Source organism: Chiloscyllium plagiosum, chromosome 16 (genome assembly GCF_004010195.1).
Source record: "Chiloscyllium plagiosum isolate BGI_BamShark_2017 chromosome 16, ASM401019v2, whole genome shotgun sequence".
NCBI lineage: Eukaryota > Metazoa > Chordata > Chondrichthyes > Orectolobiformes > Hemiscylliidae > Chiloscyllium > Chiloscyllium plagiosum.
Genome location: NC_057725.1, coordinates 33,124,821 through 33,143,825, shown reverse-complemented (window position 1 = coordinate 33,143,825; position 19,005 = coordinate 33,124,821). Strand labels below are relative to the sequence as shown.

Below are 19,005 nucleotides of genomic sequence, written 5' to 3'. Positions count from 1 at the left end.
CTCAGTCCCAACCCTCAAACTCAGCACCATCTTCCTAACCTGCAATCTTCTTCCTGACCTCTCTGCCCCCACCCCCATACTGGCCTATCACCCTCACCTTAACCTCTTTCCACCTATCGCATTTCCAACGCCCCTCCTCCCTACCTTTTATCTTAGCCTGCTTGGCACACTCGCCTCATTCCTGAAGAAGGGCTCATGCCTGAAACGTTGATTCTCCTGCTCCTTGGATGCTGCCTGACCTGCTGTGCTTTTCCAGCAACACATTTTCAGCTCCTTAGTGATTCATCCTGTAAACAGAAAACAAAGCCTCGAAAGTGCTCCTAAGCAATCCATAGTAAGGAGCTCTGCATCTTTACAAAATCAGATTTTCCAATAACTAAGCACTGAAAAACCCATCTCTAGTGACCTTGTCATATCTGTAAACAGCAGTTGGCTTGCAGCTCTCAATATTGTACTGATTTAATTTCTTGATAAAACCATATGGCTTTAAACAATTTTCATTCCTGAAAATGCCCATCTTCCAATTTTCCTCCAATAAATGTATGACTGTATCTATAAAGCATTCATTGATTTATTATTTATTGTATATCATCTGGTTGCAGTCCGGAAAGCACAACATTTCTATTTCCACTCTCATTCCAGGTGTCACCAAGAATTATGGGACTAAATGCTCAGTGCAGTATTATTGTTTTATTTTTGTTTTTAATACATATAGGCAACCAGTGATCTGGAAAACTATGATAAAGAACGGCATGAAGAATTTAAGCAGTATGAGATGCTGAAGGAACATGAGAGGAGGGAGTATTTGAAAACATTAGATGAAGAAAAGAGGAAAGAGGAGGAGGCTCGGTTTGATGAGATGAAAAGGAAACACCAGGATCACCCAAAAATTAATCATCCAGTAAGAGAAGCCACACAGTAAATTAGAAAGGAAAGTAGATTGCCATGGAGATTTGTGTAACTTTGCTTAAATTTAATTTGAGCAAGTTCAATCAAAACTAGATGAACGCCCAATGCCTGTTCCTTAGAATAAGCAACTGTGTGTGACAATAATTTTGTTATTGATTAGATTCTCCTTCAGACCTGTGTGCCCATTACTCAAATTTTTCATTAATATCCCAGGGTGTCAATCTGATTTATCAGACTACATAGAAAAGATGTAAACGTGAAGATGTCACATGATTAACACACATTTTCACAATTCAACTGGAGGAGAGCCAAACTGGGCAAAGTAAGAGTCAAGCTGAAATGAAACAAGTAATGATTGTGGAACTAGTTTTAGAAACTCTGATTGTAATGTCAAACTTCTGATTAGTCAGTTGGTTAAAATGAAACCAGAGCTTATCTTTACAAGTTTAGATATTTAGAGTGAAACATTACAAGTTTTTTGACTCTTATACCACTGAGTGTAGGTCCCTCTTTATGTATGCTCAAGTACTGATCCGGCCAATACCTTCCACCTGCATACTGTTAAACTCACTTCATACATAGTTAGCATCTAAGTGGGAGGGATTCTAAGATAAGGAATTCCATAATTCTTGTGAAGATGAAGGATTAGAGTAGGGGCAATGCAAGGAGTTTCAAATTCACTAAACATCCTTAAAAAGAATAGTAATATAATGTGTGAAATAATGGAGGGTTTAAGAATAATTATTCCATGAAAGTAACACTTCTCTAATACAGTAATTCACTTATTTTAATTACATACCAAATTATATCAATACTTCCATTCTGATAGAAACATAGGTCAAGTGGGCGGTTCGACTCAGTTTGATAAAGTTCTTAAACTGAGTTTACAATATGTTTAAAATAAAGACAACTTTCATTGTTTCCAACTTTAAGGCCTTGAGAAAGAGGAGTTAAAGTGCTACACAAATTCAATTATGAATGCGATATTGACATGGAGGATTCAATTGCTTCACTGCCAGACCCCTCCCAGTTTGTACTTCTCACATGTTAATGATTTAGTTAAAAATTACACAACACCAGATTATAGTCCAACAGGTTTAATTGGAAGCACACTAGCTTTCGGAGCACTGCTCCTTCATCAGGTGGTTGTGGAGGACACAATTGTAAGGCACAGAATTTATAGCAAAAGTTTACAGTGTTGTAACTGAAATTATACATTGAAAAATACCTTGATTGTCTGTTGAGTCTTTCACAACCACCTGATGAAGGAGCAGTGCTCTGACAGCTAGTGTGCTTCCAATTAAACCTGTTGGACTATAACCTGGTGTTGTGTAATTTTTAATTTTGTACACCCCAGTCCAACTCCGGCATCTCCTAATTGTTAGTGATTTAGTTTGTCCTCTCTTTGAAATTATATTTTTAAGTTAAATCCTTCCACTTCTTTTTCAAATAGACTTCATCTGTGATCCGAATTTGGTGATCATTTGACAAATAGCTGGAACATGTCCCTCCACGGGTGGCTATAACTCCAACACAGAAGAGCTTTTGCCAACTGTTCAATTTATTCTTTTTCAGGGAAGCAAAGATCAGTTGAAAGAAGTCTGGGAGGAAACAGATGGCCTTGATCCTGAAGATTTTGATACCAAGACCTTCTTCAAGCTGCATGGTAAGGTTGCGACTAATCAATTTTCAGCTTCTTATATCTGGGCCGGATAACACTTAAAAAGAACAAAGCAATTGAGATGGTGACTGGACCTTTCTTAGGATAGTTGTGGTCCACATGATGGGCTAGAAAGCCTTCTTAGCCATTTGACTACATTTTGACCACAGCTAATGAGCTGGTGTTAAGGTGCCCATTTCTGTTACGGTGGAGAAACCAACTCTAATTGATGAGCAGGAAGTGTTTCAGTCCCAGAGGCACACATTGTTTTGTGACCGTTGTGGTTGGAGAGGAGCTGTTGGAGTGCCTGATCAGGAGACCATAACCCCCTCATCCAGTGACCATCCAGGGGGAATACTCGTGTTCACCAGTTGGTCTCTCAAAATGCCACAGCTATAAGTCTTCAATGGCCAATTAAGTGATTCGGCTGGTCTCTGGACTGTGCTGCACATTCTCCTATACTGACAAGTGGAGGAGAGAGGAATAGGTGATTTGAAGAAACTTAAACAGATAATTAGTAGCATCCAGGGAAGTAAATGAAGGACCATTAGTCAGTCAGTCAAAGGTATAGGTAAATTTATTGAAGGTGATTGGAATTGGATCTTGCTCTAGGATAGAGAAAGGAGCTAGCTGTTTGTTGGGTCTGTGGTAAATGGTTAAGATCTTTTCTATTCTTAAAATTTAGCATAGTGTAGAATTTGATGATAATGTAAATAAATAAAAGGCAACTTAGGTATGTGAATAGTAAAATTAAATATCCACAGTAATTTCTGGCATTTTAAGGGAAATGTTAAGTTGGCGGTAATGGTCTAATTTCAAATCCAAGAACCAATTATAGAAGTTGAAACAGTAGTTTTAGGTTTGTATTTGTACTTTATGAAATATTAACTGAGAGAATATTTTTCTCCTTAGATACTAATGGTGATGGTTTTTTGGATGAGCAGGAGATGGAAGCATTATTTACTAAAGAGGTATTAACTAATATTTTATAGTTCATTTGGAGAACATTTTGACAGTAGAAGATGCACAATTAGATTAAATTTGCAGTCTCCAGTCTCATTGTAAAATTCATGCATGATCAATGATCAAATTCAGAGCTAAAGTGGTGGTCTGTATGCTTGGAGCCACCAGTGCTGATGAAAAGCTCCTTTACACATTCTAAGTAAAGACATGACCATCATCATTTCATTGACTTTCCATTCTGTATATCTGATCTTGGGTTCTTTTTACTTTATTAGGGTGGCCAAACTTGTAGGTGCTTCTGTGAACTTTTTTTATTTTACTTTAAATATGTTTTATCTTCTATCGACAGGATAAAAGTCTTGATTCTCACCCGATGTCCTATCATCACTCGTCATGAATAATTGGGAGGTTTCGACCCCCCCCCCCAATAATGTTCTGATAAAATAACTATATATCTGCCAGATTTTGAATAATATTCATTTTAAATTTCTTACTTTGAGGCATTGCTTTCCTTAAAGAAGCTTATAGTTGGTACCCACACTGCGCTGGACTAATGCCTTCTAAATACTTTTTAACGAATGTTAATTTTTGGTTCATATGATGGAATTCAGAATGTCTTAAACAGGAGTACATAATGGAAAACTGAACTCAATTACATTTAGGGTTGCGAACTCTTATTTGACAAATAGTAATCCATGTGATTTTTGATTATGACTTTTGCCCATTTTTGTACATGTTGCTGCATTACTTTCATTGAGTACTTTCATATCACCAAGTTCCAAATTAAAAAAAAAAATTAATGAAAGAATGAAAAAAATGATAGAAATATTTAGTAAGTAATGCATAAGTTTGAACAACTTGGAATTTCTAAATGTGATTCCTGTTGTAACATTTTTTCATTTACTGATTGATTGCTTGTATTGGGGATGTTGCTGGTTGGGTGAGCATTTATTGCCCATCCCTGGTTGCCCTTGAGAGGGTGGTAATGAGGTGCCTTCCTTGAATGCCTGCAGTCCATTGGTGTAGGTAGATCTACAATGCTGTTATGGTGGCAGTTCTAGGATATTGACCATGGCGTTGAAGGAATGGTGATATATTTCTAAATCTGGACGGTGAGTGGCTTGGAGGGGAACGTGCAGGGTAGTGGTATTCTGAGGTACCTGCTGCTTTTATCCTTCTAGATGGTAGTGATTGTGGTTTAGAAAGTGTTGCCTAAGGTGTCTTGGTGAATTTCTGCAGGGCATGCTATAGACGGTAAACACTGCTGCTACTGTGCAGTTGTTGCTTTGTTTGCTTTGACCTAGATAGTGTTGAGCTTCATGAGTGTTGTTGGACTGCACCTTTTCAGGTAAGTGGGGGAGTCACATCACTTGTGCCTTGTAAGATAATAGACAGACTTTGGGGAGTCAGGTGGTGAGTTACTCACTGCAGGACTCCTACCCTCTGACACCTTTTTTTTAATCATATTGCATTTGTGTGGCCAGTCCAGTTGAATATCTGATCACTGGTGATCACAAAGGTGTTCATAGTGGGAGATTCAGTAATGATAATGTCATTGGATGTCCAGGGAGTATGGTTAGGTTCTCTTTTGTTGGAGATGGGTATAGCCTTGAAAATGTTACTTGCCACTTCTCAATTGGATATTGTCCAGGTCTTACTGCATTTGGACATTTTCAATGCCTAATGGTTTGTGAATGTTGCTGAGCAATTTGCAAAAAAACTCACTTCTGACTTTGTTATGGAGGCAAAATCATTCATGATGCAGCTGTGGGTAGTGGTGATCTCCAACAGCCACAACTGTTTTCCTTTGAGTTGGGTATGACTCCAAGCAGAGGAGTTTTTTTTTCCCTGATTCCTATTGGCTCTAGTTTCATTAGGGCTCCTTGACATTCCACTCGGTCAAATTCAACCTTAATGTGAAGGGAATCATGCTCACCTCACCTCTGGAATTCAGCCATTCATCCATGTTGGAACCAATAGTACAATGAGGTCAGGGGTAGAATGGCCCTGGCATAACCCAGACTGAGCAAGATTGCATTGTTGATGATCCTTTCCATCACTTTAGTGATTGAGAGCAGACTGATGGGTCAGTAATTGGCCAGGCTCCGAACTTGTAATATACAGAAGTAACATTACTGGCAGGGCTATCATTTATTACTCATCCCTACTTAGAGTCATAGAGATGTACAGCATGGAAATAGACCCTTCGGTCCAACCCATCCATGCCGACCAGATATTCCAACCCAATCTAGTCCCACCTGCCAGCATCCGGCCCATATCCCTCCAAACCCTCCCAAATGCCTCTTTAAATGTTGCAATTGTACCAGCCTCCTCCAAGTCCTCTGGCAGCTCATTCCATATACGTACTACCCTCTGCGTGAAAAGGTTGCCCCTTGGGTCTCTTTTATATCTTTCCCCTCTCACCCTAAACCTATGCCCTCTAGTTCTGGACTCCCCCATCCAAGGGAAAAGAATTTGTCTATTTTTCCTATCCATGCCCCTCATAATTTTGTAAACCTCTAAGGTCACTCCTCAGCCTCTGACGCTCCAGGGAAAAACAGCCTGTTCAGCCTCTCCCTATAGCCCAAGTCCTCCAACCCTGGCAACATCCTTGTAAATCTTTTCTGAACTCTTTCAAGTTTCACAACATCTTTCCGAATTGCATGCAATATTCCAACAGTGGTCTAACTAATGTCCTGTAAAGCTGCAACATGACCTTCCAACTCCTGTACTCAATACTCTGACCAATAAAGGAAAACACACCAAATGCCTCCTTCACTATCCTATCTACCTGTGACTTCACTTTCAGGCAGCTATGAACCTGTACTCCAAGGTCTCTTTGTTCAGCGACACTCCCAAGGACCTTAGCATTAAGTGTGTAAGATTTGCTTTCCCAAAATGCAGGACCTTGCATTTATCTAAATTAAACTCTATCTGCCACTTCTCAGTCCATTGGCCCATCTGATCAAGATCCTGTTGTAATCTGAGGTAGCTTCTTTGCTGTCCACTACACCTCCAATTTTGGTGTCATCTGCAAACTTACTAACTATACCTCTTTTGTTTGCATCCAAATTATTTTTATAAATGATGAAAAGTGGAGGACCTAGCACCGATCCTTATGGCACTCCACTGGTCACCAGCCTCCAGTCTGAAAAACAACCCCCCATCACCACCCTCTGTCTTCTACCTTTGAGCCAGTTCTGTATCCAATTGGCTAGTTCTCCCTGTATTCCATGAGATCTAACCTTGCTGACCAGTCTACCATAGGGTACCTTGTCGAACGCCTTACTGAAGTCCATATAGACACCGGTCTATAGTTCCCTGGCTTGTCTTTACCGCCCTTCTTAAACAGTGACACCACATTTGCCAACCTCCAGTCTTCCGGCACCTCACCTGTGACTATCGATGATACAAATATCTCAGCAAGAGGCCCAGCAATCACTTCTCTAGCTTCCCACAGAGTTCTCAGGTATACCTGATCAGGTCCTGGGGATTTATCCACCTTTGTGCGTTTCCAGACATCCAGCACTTCCTCCTCTGTAATGTGGACATTTTTCAAGATGTCACCATCTATTTCCCTACATTCTATATCTTCCATATCCTTTTTCACAGTAAATATGGATGCAAAATACTTGTTTAGTATCTTCCCCCCCCCCCCCCGCCATTTTATGTGGTTTCACACAAAGGCCACCTTGCTCATGTTTGAGAGGCACCATTCTCTCCCTAGTTACCATTTTGTCCTTTATGTATTTGTAAAAACTCTTTTTGGATTCCCCTTAATTCTATTTGCCAAAGCTATCTAGTGTCCTCTTTTTGCCCTCCTGATTTCCGTCATAATTATACTCCTACTGCCTTTATATTCTTCTAAGGATTCACTCGATCTATCCTGTCTATACCTGACATATGCTTCCTTCTTTTCCTGAACCAAATCCTCAGTTTCTTTAGTCATCCAGCATTCCCTATGCCTCTCCTTTCACCCTAACAGGAATTTACTTTCTCTGGATACTTGTTATCTTGTTTCTGAAGGCTTCCCTTTTTCCAGCTGTCCTTTTACCTGCCCCCAATCAGCTTTCGAAAATTCTTGCCTAATACTGCCAAATTTAGCCTTTCTCTAATTTAGAACTTCAACTTTTAGATCTGGTCTATCCTTTTCCATCATTATTTTAAATCTAATAGAATTTTGGTCGCTGGCCCCAAAGTGCTCCCCCACTGACACCTCAGTCACCTACCCTGCCTTATTTCCCAAGAGTAGGTCAAGTTTTGCACCTTCTTTAGTAGGTACATTCACATACTGAATCAGAAAAAGTTTTTATACACACTTAACAAATTCCTTCCCATCTCAACCCTTAACACTATGGCAGCCCCAGTCTATGTTTGGAAAGTTAAAATCCCCTACTGTAATCACCCTATTATTCTTACAGTCAGCTGATATCTCCTTACAAGTTTGTTTCTCAGTTTCCCTCTGAGTATTAGGGAGATTATAATACAATCCCAATAAGGTGATCATCCCATTCCTATTTCTCAGCTCCACCCAAATAACTTCCCTGAATGTATTTCCGGGAATATCCTCTCTCAGTACAGCTGTATCACAAATGCAACTTCCCCTTCTCTCTTGCCTCCCTTTCTATCCTTCCTGTAGCATTTTATCCTGGAACATTAAGCTGCCAGTCCTGCCCATCCCTGAGCCATGTTTCTGTAATTACTATGATATCCCAGTCCCATGTTCCTGACCATGCCCTGAGTTCATCTGTTACGTCCCTTGCATTGAAATAAATGCAATTTGATTTATTAGTCCCACTTTGTCCCTGCCTTCCCTGACTGTTTGACTCGCTTCTTTTCTCAACTGTACCAGTCTCAGATTGATCTCTTTCCTCACTATCTCCTGGGTCCGACCCCACCCACCTTACTAGTTTAAATCCTCCTGAGCAGCTCTAGCAAATTTCCCTGCCAGTATATTAGAGCCCTTCCAATTTAGGTGCAATCTGTCCTTGTACAGGTCACTTCTATCCCAGAGGAGATTCCAATAATCCAAAAATGTGAATCCTTCTCCTATACACCATCTCCTCAGCCATGTATTCATCTGCTCTATCCTCCTATTTCTGCCCTCAACAGCTCGTTGCTCAGAGGGCATCTACATTATTGTCGGTCTGGAGTCCAATGTAGGCTAGATCAGGTAAGGAGGGCAAATTTCCTTCCCTAGAAGATATTACTGGACCAGATGAGTTTTAACAACAGTCAGCTATGGCCATATGAGTTGTCATTATGTTAGGTTTTATTCCAGATTTTAAAAAAATTGAATTCAAATTTCATCTGCTGTGGTGAAATTCAAACCATCTCTATAGAATATTACCCTGGGTCCAGTGACACTACTGACACACTGTGTGCCCCTTTGTCAAGCATTTTATGTACAAGACATACATGGGTAGTTTTCCACACTATTGGGTAGATGCCACATTTGTAGCTATACTGAAACCTTTTGGCCAGAGGTATCACAAGTTCTGGAGAACAAATCTTCAGCAGTATACTGTTATTTCCTTTTTTCTTTCCTTCTGCATGGACCTCCAAGGATTGTGTGTGGTACAGGATCCAGAAGCCAATGCTGCAAATGGTATTGGTACACCAGTCACAGTGTATGGACCTTGGGGTGGCTGTGCACCGCTTAGAAGGAATGTTGGTCTTCAACACTATTGCCACAGTGTTGTCAAGTTTCATAGACTTTGTGGTATTTTAAGGCCTTCAGTCATTTTATGTTATCATTTTGAGGTGAATCAAATTTTCTGAAGACTGGCATCTGTAGTGCTGGGGTCCAACAGAGTAGGCCAAAGTGGATCATCCACTTGGCACTTCTGGCTGAATATTGTTACAAACAATTCACCCTTATCTTTTATATTCATGTGCTAAACTCCCCATTGCTGGGGTTGACGATACATGTGGACTCTCTTCCTCAAGTGAGCTGCTTAATAGTCTAATCCCATTCTCATCTGGAAGTTGCAGGAAAGGAGAACTTAGATCTTGATTCACTGGTTGTGAAATCACTTTGAACTGCCTATTACCAGCTGCTATGCTATTTGACATGCAGTTAATCCTATGTTGTAGCTTCACCTGGTTGACACCTCATTTTTAGGTATACTTGGTGCTGCTTCTGGCATATCCTTCTGAACTCTTCCTTGAGCTAGTGTGGATCCCTTGCTTGATTTTAATGTAGAGTTGCGGATGTGTCAGGCCAGATTGTATTAGCATAAAATTTTACTGCTGCAGCTAGCTCACAGTATATCATGATGCCTAGCCTTGAGTTGCTAGCTGTATTCAAAATCTACCTCCTGTAGCACAGTGGTAGCGCCCTAAAACAAGATGGAAGACATCCTCACTCTGAAGAAGAGACAAGGACTGTGCAATGTTCAGTCCTATTGATGCCATCACCGACAAACTGCTTCTTCGTTTGCAGCAGACCCAGTCTGGCAACTAAGTCCATTAGGATATGACCAACTTAATCAGTAGTGCTGCTGCCAAGCCAGTCTTGGTGGTAGATTATGAAGACTCCATCTTGCCATCCTTAGGACTTCTGCCAAGTAATATTCAACATAGAGGAGTACTAATTCATCATCTGAGTGGCTGGTGAAGGTATGTGGTAATAGCACATGTTTGACCTAATGCCATGAGATTTCATGAGGTCTAGAGTCAATGTTGAGGGCTCCTAGGGCAACTTCCTCCTTACTTATACCACTGTGCTGCCACTGTGCTTGGTCTATTCTAATGGTGGGATATGACAGATACATGGGGCATGATGCTGGGCTGTTCCTTGACTCGTCTGAGAGTCAGCTATTCCAATTTTGGCACTGCTCCAGATACTGGTAACAAGGACTTTTGCAGTTTTCAGGAGGCATTTATATTTCCCGTCTCTAGGTTGATCCCTGGTGGTCCATCTGGTTTCTTGTCTTCTTCAAGGCTTTTGTTTTGCAGTCTGATAGAACTGAGTATCTTGCTAAGCCAGTTCAGAGGACAGTTCTGGAATCATGTATAGGCCAGATCAGGCAAGGATATTAATGAATGAGATAGATTGTCATAAAAATCCTATGATCATTTCATAGTTATTATTAGATGGCACGGATAGAGATTGATTGGCAGAAGGAAACAAAGAGTAAGAAAAAAATTGGTCTTTTTCTAAGTGGCAGCCAGCAACTAATAAGGTACTGCTGTGATTAGTGCATGGATCCCACTTTTCAAAATATATATTGACGAGGGAATTAAATGTAATACCTCTATGTTTGCACATGACAAAAACTGGATGCGAGAAGGATACAAAGGTGCTTTGTTGTGATTTGGACAAGTTGAATGAGTGGGCAGATGCTTGGCAGATGAAGTATATTCTGGATATATGTGAGGTTATCCACTTTGGTACAAAAATGACAAGGCAGATGGATTGGGAAAAGCGAGCTACATTGAGGCCTGGGAGTTCTTTTACATGCAGATGCAGCAAGTGGTCAAGAAGAAAATTGTACGTTGGCCTTCATAACAAGAGGATTTAAGTATGGGAGCAGACATGTCTTGTTGTAATTCTTAAAAATCATACAACACCAGGTTATAACCCAACATATTTATTTGGAAGCACTAGCTTTTGGAGCACTGCTCCTTCATTAGAAGGAAAAACTTTGTCCTCCCCAGTCCAACTCCGGCTCCTCCACATCATTGTTGCAATTTATACAGGGTCTTGGTGAGACAACATCTGGAGTATTGTGCACATTTCCGATCTCCTTATCAGAGACATACACTTAGGCTAGGGAATGAGAGTAACAGAGGTTTGCCAGACTGATTCCTGCGGTGGCTGGATTGATGTTTAAAGAGAGATTGGATCTGTTAAGACTATATTAACTTCATTTGAAAAGAATGAAAGGGAATCTCAGAAACCTATAAAATTCTAATGTGCTTAGATAGGATAAATACAGAAAGGATGTTTCCAGTGACCGGGGAATCTAGAACTAGAGGTCACAGTCTAAGGATACAGGATAGGTCATTTAGTACTGAGATGAAGAGCCATTCCTTCACCCAGATAGTGGTGACCCTGTGGAATTCTCTGCCAGAGAATGTGGTTGAAGCCAAAACACTAAATTTCTTCAAGTGGAGTTAGATGTAGTTTTTTGCACTAAAGGGATTAAAGATATGGAGAGAAAGACAGACGAGGGTACTGAGTTGGATGATCATATTGAATGGCAGAACAGACTCAGAGTTGAATGACCTACTACCTCTCCTATTATCTATATTTCTATATTTTTGTGATCTGATGATTTTAGATTTCACCATCTGCTGTGGTGGCATTTGGACCTGGTTCCCCAGAACAATACCTGGCTCTCTGGATACTAATCCAACAACAACATCACTATGCTTTTACCTCTCATGCTTTCAACAATATCAACATTGATGAAAATAATCTGTAATTACAATTGTAATTATAATTTCCCACAAATGTGATGACCTTTTAGAATATGAAGCAAAACCAAGCATATTCAATTCCTAGATCTCCACATCCCCTGGCTTGAAGCTCAGCTTAAGTGGGGTGATGCACAGCCCTTGAGAGCACTGCGAAAGCTGCCTCACTCCATTAATGAAACATATTGGGCCAAATTTTGCAGTCAATGGTGAGGCATTGACTCACCATAGTCAGTAAATTTCTGTGATCCTTGTAGCATTGTTTGTCTCTTTCCTGACAAGGGGTTCAAGTTTGGGGGCAGGTCAATGTCATTCAACAATAGTGATATCAGCAAGAAGGTAAATAAGCTGCCAGTCATATTGGAGCATTTGTTGTACTTGTCAGAAAGTCAAACATTTTTGGTATCCTTTGCTTTAGTGTAAATTTTCAAGTAGCAAAATAAGTGTGTGTGATAGGATTAAAATAGAAACCAAGATTAAAATGAAAAAAAATTAAAAATATATATTATTTTAAAAACGTGGAATATTTTATCATGGAGAAATTTGATATGGTGGAGATGATTTATTCTCTGATGTTTGCATTACGTTTCTATCTGAACTATTTTAAGCATTTGTTAACCTAACTGGTAGCTATTCCAAACCAGTAGGGAGAAATAAAATTTTTGTGTAAATTCTAGTGCATTTTAAGTCTTGCCACACCACAACCCTGGTATCTGTATCTCTAATTTTAACACTTCAGTAATTGCCAGATCATAAAATCAAGAACTTCAGAATTCTTGGAAAAGTTCATTTAACTTCGAGCATGTTTGATAACAATATGATGTGTTTCTGCTAAAGGTACATAGATGTTGGCTTTGCTAAGTTGCACTTGGATGAATGGCAGTGTTAGAGATTTAGTTATAAGTTTCTTTTTCTTTCTATTAACCTTGCAGCTGGAGAAGATTTATGACCCGAACAATGAGGAAGATGATATGATAGAAATGGAAGAAGAACGATTGAGAATGAGGGAGCATGTTATGAAAGAGGTATTGAACTTGTATGATGAGCAGAAAACAATGCTTAATGCTGTCCTTTTATGCTCTTCAAATACATTTGAACAATACATTTGACCTGCTTAAGTGAGAATTTAGACTAAGATTTTTGAAGGGTTTGAAATGTCAATTAATCAATTATTTAATTTGTTCCTTATCCAAATGATTTTGGTTTGTATTGATGAACCTCAATTAATGAAACTTGTTTTAAGACTTGCATATTAACAATAATATTGCATTATGTGTCATAGTCCACCATTGACACTTGTGTTTAAGTCCAAGGGATGCAAACTTGAGTGTCACTAGAAAATGACACTCTTCATCAAATGACACTCTTCATCAAATAATTCTTCATCAAATTAGATTCTTCAAGTTTTCTGAAATATACTCAGTTGATCTGCACCATATTCTGAACTACTTGTTTGCTGATGCTGTCATTTCAGACAATATCCATTTCTCTTTAAAAATTGCTAATATCATCTTGTTTCACCAAGTAATCTACTACTGTCTTATTTATCCTCCAGCCACTGTCCCATGTAAATTCCCTTTCGTCCCTATTTTCTTCAACTTATCCTAGCTGTAAATCTGTCTTTTCCTAAAATACATTTTGGTTTGGTTTACATTTTACTCACAGCACCAAGACCATCCTGGCCATTCTGTAAAATCCAGATCTCACTACCTACTCCTTCCTTTAATTTGATGATCATCTCCACGTTCAAGCATTAGTCAAAACCACCTCCATCTGAATGTTAGAAACACAATCTGTTGTTTTAAGTCCCCATTGTAGAATTCACTCCCTTGCCAATTTTGACACTGGATGATGTTTAGAACATGTCCTACCCAGCACAAAATCGCTTACTTTTGTCTGCTTCTACACTGATCTCACTCCCATTGCCACTTAAATCTTTTACCGAGACTTAATTTCCTCAGTCTTTTATCAACCTCTATCAAACTCTTTCAAAGTTCAGATATAAGTTCCTTTTTTAAATCTGATTTCATACTGGAATGTTATTTTATCCTTGCTGATCATACTATTCTCACTGAATTTGAATGCTAAGACTTAATCTTCAGATATGTCTTGGTTCTATCTTAGCCGATGGGAACCTTTAGATCTTCTAGCTCCTCCAGTATCCTGTGTTCTTTGGTTTTGCTTTATTTCTACATGTCACTCCCACATTTTTTGGCAGAGCCTTTAGCTACCTTGGCTTCACCGTCTGCATTGTGTCTTTAAAACATGCCTTGAAACCAATGTATTTTGACAAACTTTAGTTTACTTCACCGCATTCTCATGGCAAAGCTCAGCATATTGCCTTCTTTTAAAAAAAAATGAAGTTTCCTCTAACTCTTCTTGTGATGGTAGTTTTTTTTTTCAAGGTACTGTATAAAAGCAAATTATCATTGTGTTCAATATGTTAAACATTACATTGTACAACAAATGTTATTTTGTGATCTTTTCAGATTGACACAAACAAAGACCGACTGATATCTGTTGATGAATTTTTAACTGCTTCTGAGAAGAAGGATTTTGTGGATGCAGATAATTGGGAGGTAAGGAGACCTGTAACACAAGGGGAAAAGATCTCACTGGAACAGTGATATGACCACAACCGTTGTGATTTCCAATTGTTGGTTAGAGTGAGGGCAGTCAACACTTCTGTTCATTGCATGTATGATAGATTGGAGAAAATGTGGATTGCAGATGCTGGAGATCAGAGTCGAGAGTGTGGTGTGCAAAAGCACAACAGATCATTGGCAGCAGCCAAAGAGCAGGAGAATCCACATTTCAGGCATAAGCTCTTCATCAGGGGCTTGTGGGCTGGAGGGCTCAGATAAATGTGAGGGGAGTGGAGCTGGGGGGAAGTTAGCTGGGAATGCAATAGGTAGGTGAAGGTGATAGGTTGGAGAGGAGGGTGGAGCAGAAAGTACGAAAGACGATGGACACGTCAGGAGGGCAGTACTGAGTTGGAGCTTGGGAGTGGGATAAGGTGGGGAGGAGGAGGGGAAATGAGGAAACTGATGAAATCCATATTAATCCCGTGTCGTTGCAGGGTCCCAAGGTGAAAGATGAGGCATTCTTCTTCCAGGCGTTGGGTGCTTAGGGTTTGGTGATGTGGGAGGCCCAGGATCTGCATGTCCTTGGTGGAGTGGGAGGCAGAGTTGAAGTGTTTAGCCATGGGGCAGTGGGGTTGGCTAGTGCGGGTGTCTCAGAGATCATGATGAAGCGGTTATGCCCGAAACATCGATTCTCTTGCTCCTCGGATGTTGCCTGACCTGTTGTGCTTTCCCAGCACCACACTCTCGATTCTGATTTCCAGCATATGCGGTCCTCACTATCTCCTAGTTGATTATAACCCTACTGCGAAGCCTCTTCCTAGGATGCCCACCTCGAAGAAGTTCTCCTCCTCCTCCAGCCCCACTGCCTCTCCCATTTATCTCTGTCTGCCGGCCCATAAGCCTCATTCCTGATGAAGGGCATATGCCTGTAACATCAATTCCCCTGCTCCTCGGGTGCTGCCTTACTTGCTGTGCTACATTTGCTACCCATGAACCTATCTCATTATTTTAAAGTAGTTACTAATTGTGAACTAATTAAATTTTATGAAATTCAATTCAAAATAATTATCAGTTGGTTAACTATTCCTTTCTCTAATAACCCAGTAGTTATTTGTAGGTTGTGAGCTGTTTGATTTCCTTGTGCATATTGTTGCTCAGACTCTAGATGAACAGGAGCTTTATTCAGAAGATGAGCTGCAAGAGTTTGAAAGACGACTGTCTCAGCAGGAGCATGAACTGCAAATGAAATCAGATGATCTGTTGAAACAGCGTGAAGCACTGCAGCTTCAACAAGACCAGCTCCAAGCACAGAAATTTGAGTTCCAGCAGGTAAACCTTCTGTGTTTATTTGCATTCTCCTTAAATGCAGCTCCTTCTATTCACCTCAACTTTGTCCTTTTGTCAGTGAACTCCTGTGCAAGTCTTGCACTTCATTGAGTTAGGTCTATCATCACCACTACATTATATTTCAAAATAGGAATCTGCATCCGTAACTCCACAATCTTATTTCCTATGCTCTGTGCATTTAAGGTTTAGCAATCTGAAATCAAACAAGTCTCTTGAGTTTAAGGAAGCAGGAAAGAACTTAAACAAGGAATGAGGAGAGCTAAAAGGGTCCTTGGCAAATAAGACTAAGGAAAATCCTAAGACAATTTATACATATATCTGGTATAAGAGGGTAGCTAAGGAAAGAGTAGGACCACTCAAGGAAAAAGGAGGGAATTCATGTGTGGAGCCAGAAGAAGTGAGTGAAGTCCTTAACGAGTAATTCATGTCACTATTCACAAGGACTAGGGCATAGATGATGATGAGGTTAGAGAGGGGTAATTGATATTCTTGGCATTAGGGAGGAAGTGGTGTTGGGTGTGTTATGGACTCGGCCATACCACTCAAAACATTCTTAAGTAGGTAGCTCAGACCATAACTTTACAATTTGTTTTGGTAAGTGTACAGTGAAAATTACTCCGAGTGAGTTAGCTAAGTTGACTACCATGTTTTAAAATAGACAAAAATGTATTCACAAGATTACACACCGAAACACGAAGAATAGATTAAAGAGCCCCTACCAGAACTCAGGCTACCCAAACTAGACTTAATTATGCTGTTCTGAATATACACAACAGTCACAATAAGCAAACCTCCATTAAAAAAGTTTAAAATAATGGAATAAATGCTTACAGGTTGAAGTGAGAAGAGCACAAGGAGACAGAGAGTTTCCACACAACTCACTTTTGAACTCCCAACTAGTTCTGGACTGAACTGCTCAGCTAGAGAGCTGACCACTCCCCTCCCATTATACAGGTCATTTCTAAAACATGACCACTTTGCTTGAAATCTCATCTGTTTACATATAAACAAAAGGTCTCTCAAAATCCTTTTCATCTCTGTACCCAACAAGTCTAATCAGAGCACAGCCTGTTTACAACCTCTGTGAAAAAAAATCAAGGACACAGTATCCTTGAGAAAAGGAACAACGTTTAGAAAAAAGGGACCAGCTTTGTTACAGGTTTCTTGAGAAACATTAATCAGATAAGCTGTCAGGGCCTGATGGGATCGACCCCAGAATACTGAAGGAGGCAAGGGAGGACATTGCTGGGGCATTTGTTTCCTCTTTAGGCACAGACAAGGTCCCAAAAGACTGGAGAACAGCTAATGTTCCTTTGTTTAAGAAGGGCGACAGGGATAATCTATGAAACTTATAGGCTGATAAGCTTTACATCAATGTTAGGGAAATTATTGGAGAAGATTCTTAGGCACATGATTTACTTGCATTTGGGAAAAAATGGACTTATTAGGGATAGTCAGCAAGGCTTTGTGCTGGAGAGGTCTTGTGTATCAAATTTGATTGTTTGTTGAGGAAGTCATGAAGGGGACTAATATACTGGCAGGGAAATTTGCTGGAACTGCTCAGGAGGATTTAAACTAGTAAGGTGGGGGGGTGGGACCCAGGGAAATACTGAGGAAAGAGATCAATCTGAGACTGGTACAGTTGAGAACAGAAGCGAATCAAACAGTCAGGGCAGGCAGGGACAAGGAAGGACTAATAAATTAAATTGCATTTATTTTAATGCAAGTGGCCTAACAGGGAAGGCAGATGAACTCAGGCATGGTTAGGAACATGGGACTGAGATATCATAGCAATTACAGAAACATGGCTCAGGGATGGGCAGGACTGGCAGCTTAATGTTCCAGAATACAAATGCGACAGGAAGGATAGAAAGGGAGGCAAGAGAGGAGGGGGAGTGGCATTTTTGATAAGGGATAGCATTACAGGGAGGATATTCCTGGAAATACATCCAGTAAAGTTATTTGGGTGGAACTGAGGAATAAGAAAGGGATGATCACCTTATTGGGATTGTATTATAGACCCCCCAATAGTCAGAGGGAAATTGAGAAACAAACTTGTAAGGAGATCTCAGCTATCTGTAATAATAATAGGGTGGTTCTGGTAGGGGATTTTAACTTTCCAAACATAGTCATAATGTTAAAGGTTTAGATGGGGAGGAATTTGTGAAGTGTGTACAAGACAATTTTCTGATTCAGTCTGTGGATGGTGCAAAACTTGACCTACTCTTGGGAAATAAGGCAGGGCAGGTGACTGAGTTGTCAGTGGGGGAACACTTTGCGGCCAGCAACCATAATTCTATTAGATTTAAAATAGTGATGGAAAACGATAGACCAGATCTAAAAGTTGAAGTTCTAAATTGAAGAAAGGCCAATTTTGACAGTATTAGGCAAGAACTTTCGAAAGTGATTGGAGGCAGATGTTCGCAAGTAAAGGGACGGCTGGAAAATGGGAAGCCTTCAGAAATGAGATAACGAGAACCAAAAAAAGTATATTCCTGTCAGGGTGAAAGGGAAGGCTGGTAGGTATAGGGAATGCTGGATGACTAAAGAAATTGAGGGTTTGGTTAAGAAAGAGAAGGAAGCATATGTAAGGTATAGACAGGATAGATCGAGTGAATCCTTAGAGTATAAAGGCAGTGGAATATACCTAAGAGGGAAATCAGGAGGGCAAAAAGGGGACATGAGATAGCTTTGGCAAATGGAATTAAGGAGAATCCAAAGGGTTTTTACAAATATATTAAGGACAAAAGGGTAAATAGGGAGAGAACAGGGCCCCTCAAAGATCAGCAAGGCGGCCTTTGTGTGGAGCCACAGAAAATGGGGGAGATACTAAATGAATATTTTGCATCAGTATTTACTGTGGAAAAGGATATGGAAGATATAGAATGTAAGGAAATAGATGGTGACATCTTGCAAAATGTCCAGATTACAAAGGAGGAAGTGCTGGACGTCTTAAAACGGTTAAAAGTAGATAAATCCCCAGGACCTGATCAGGAGTACCCGAGAACTCTGTGGGAAGCTAGAGAAGTGATTGCTGGGCCCCTTATTGAGATATTTGTATCATCGATCATCACAGGTGAGGTGCCGGAAGACTGGAGGTTGGCAAACATGGTGCCA

General features: G+C 40.1%; 1 protein-coding gene across 1 annotated transcript in view; it reads left to right on the top strand.

The window, feature by feature from the left end:
• LOC122558090 (nucleobindin-2-like) overlaps nucleotides 1–19,005 on the top strand; it is a 70,222-nt gene that overhangs the window by 42,642 nt on the left and 8,575 nt on the right. Inside the window, exons 6-11 of the mRNA XM_043706409.1 lie at nucleotides 716–901; nucleotides 2,485–2,575; nucleotides 3,482–3,540; nucleotides 12,889–12,981; nucleotides 14,446–14,535; nucleotides 15,700–15,870. Coding sequence (XP_043562344.1) covers nucleotides 716–901; nucleotides 2,485–2,575; nucleotides 3,482–3,540; nucleotides 12,889–12,981; nucleotides 14,446–14,535; nucleotides 15,700–15,870 — 690 coding nt within the window. The remainder of the gene's footprint in view (nucleotides 1–715; nucleotides 902–2,484; nucleotides 2,576–3,481; nucleotides 3,541–12,888; nucleotides 12,982–14,445; nucleotides 14,536–15,699; nucleotides 15,871–19,005) is intronic.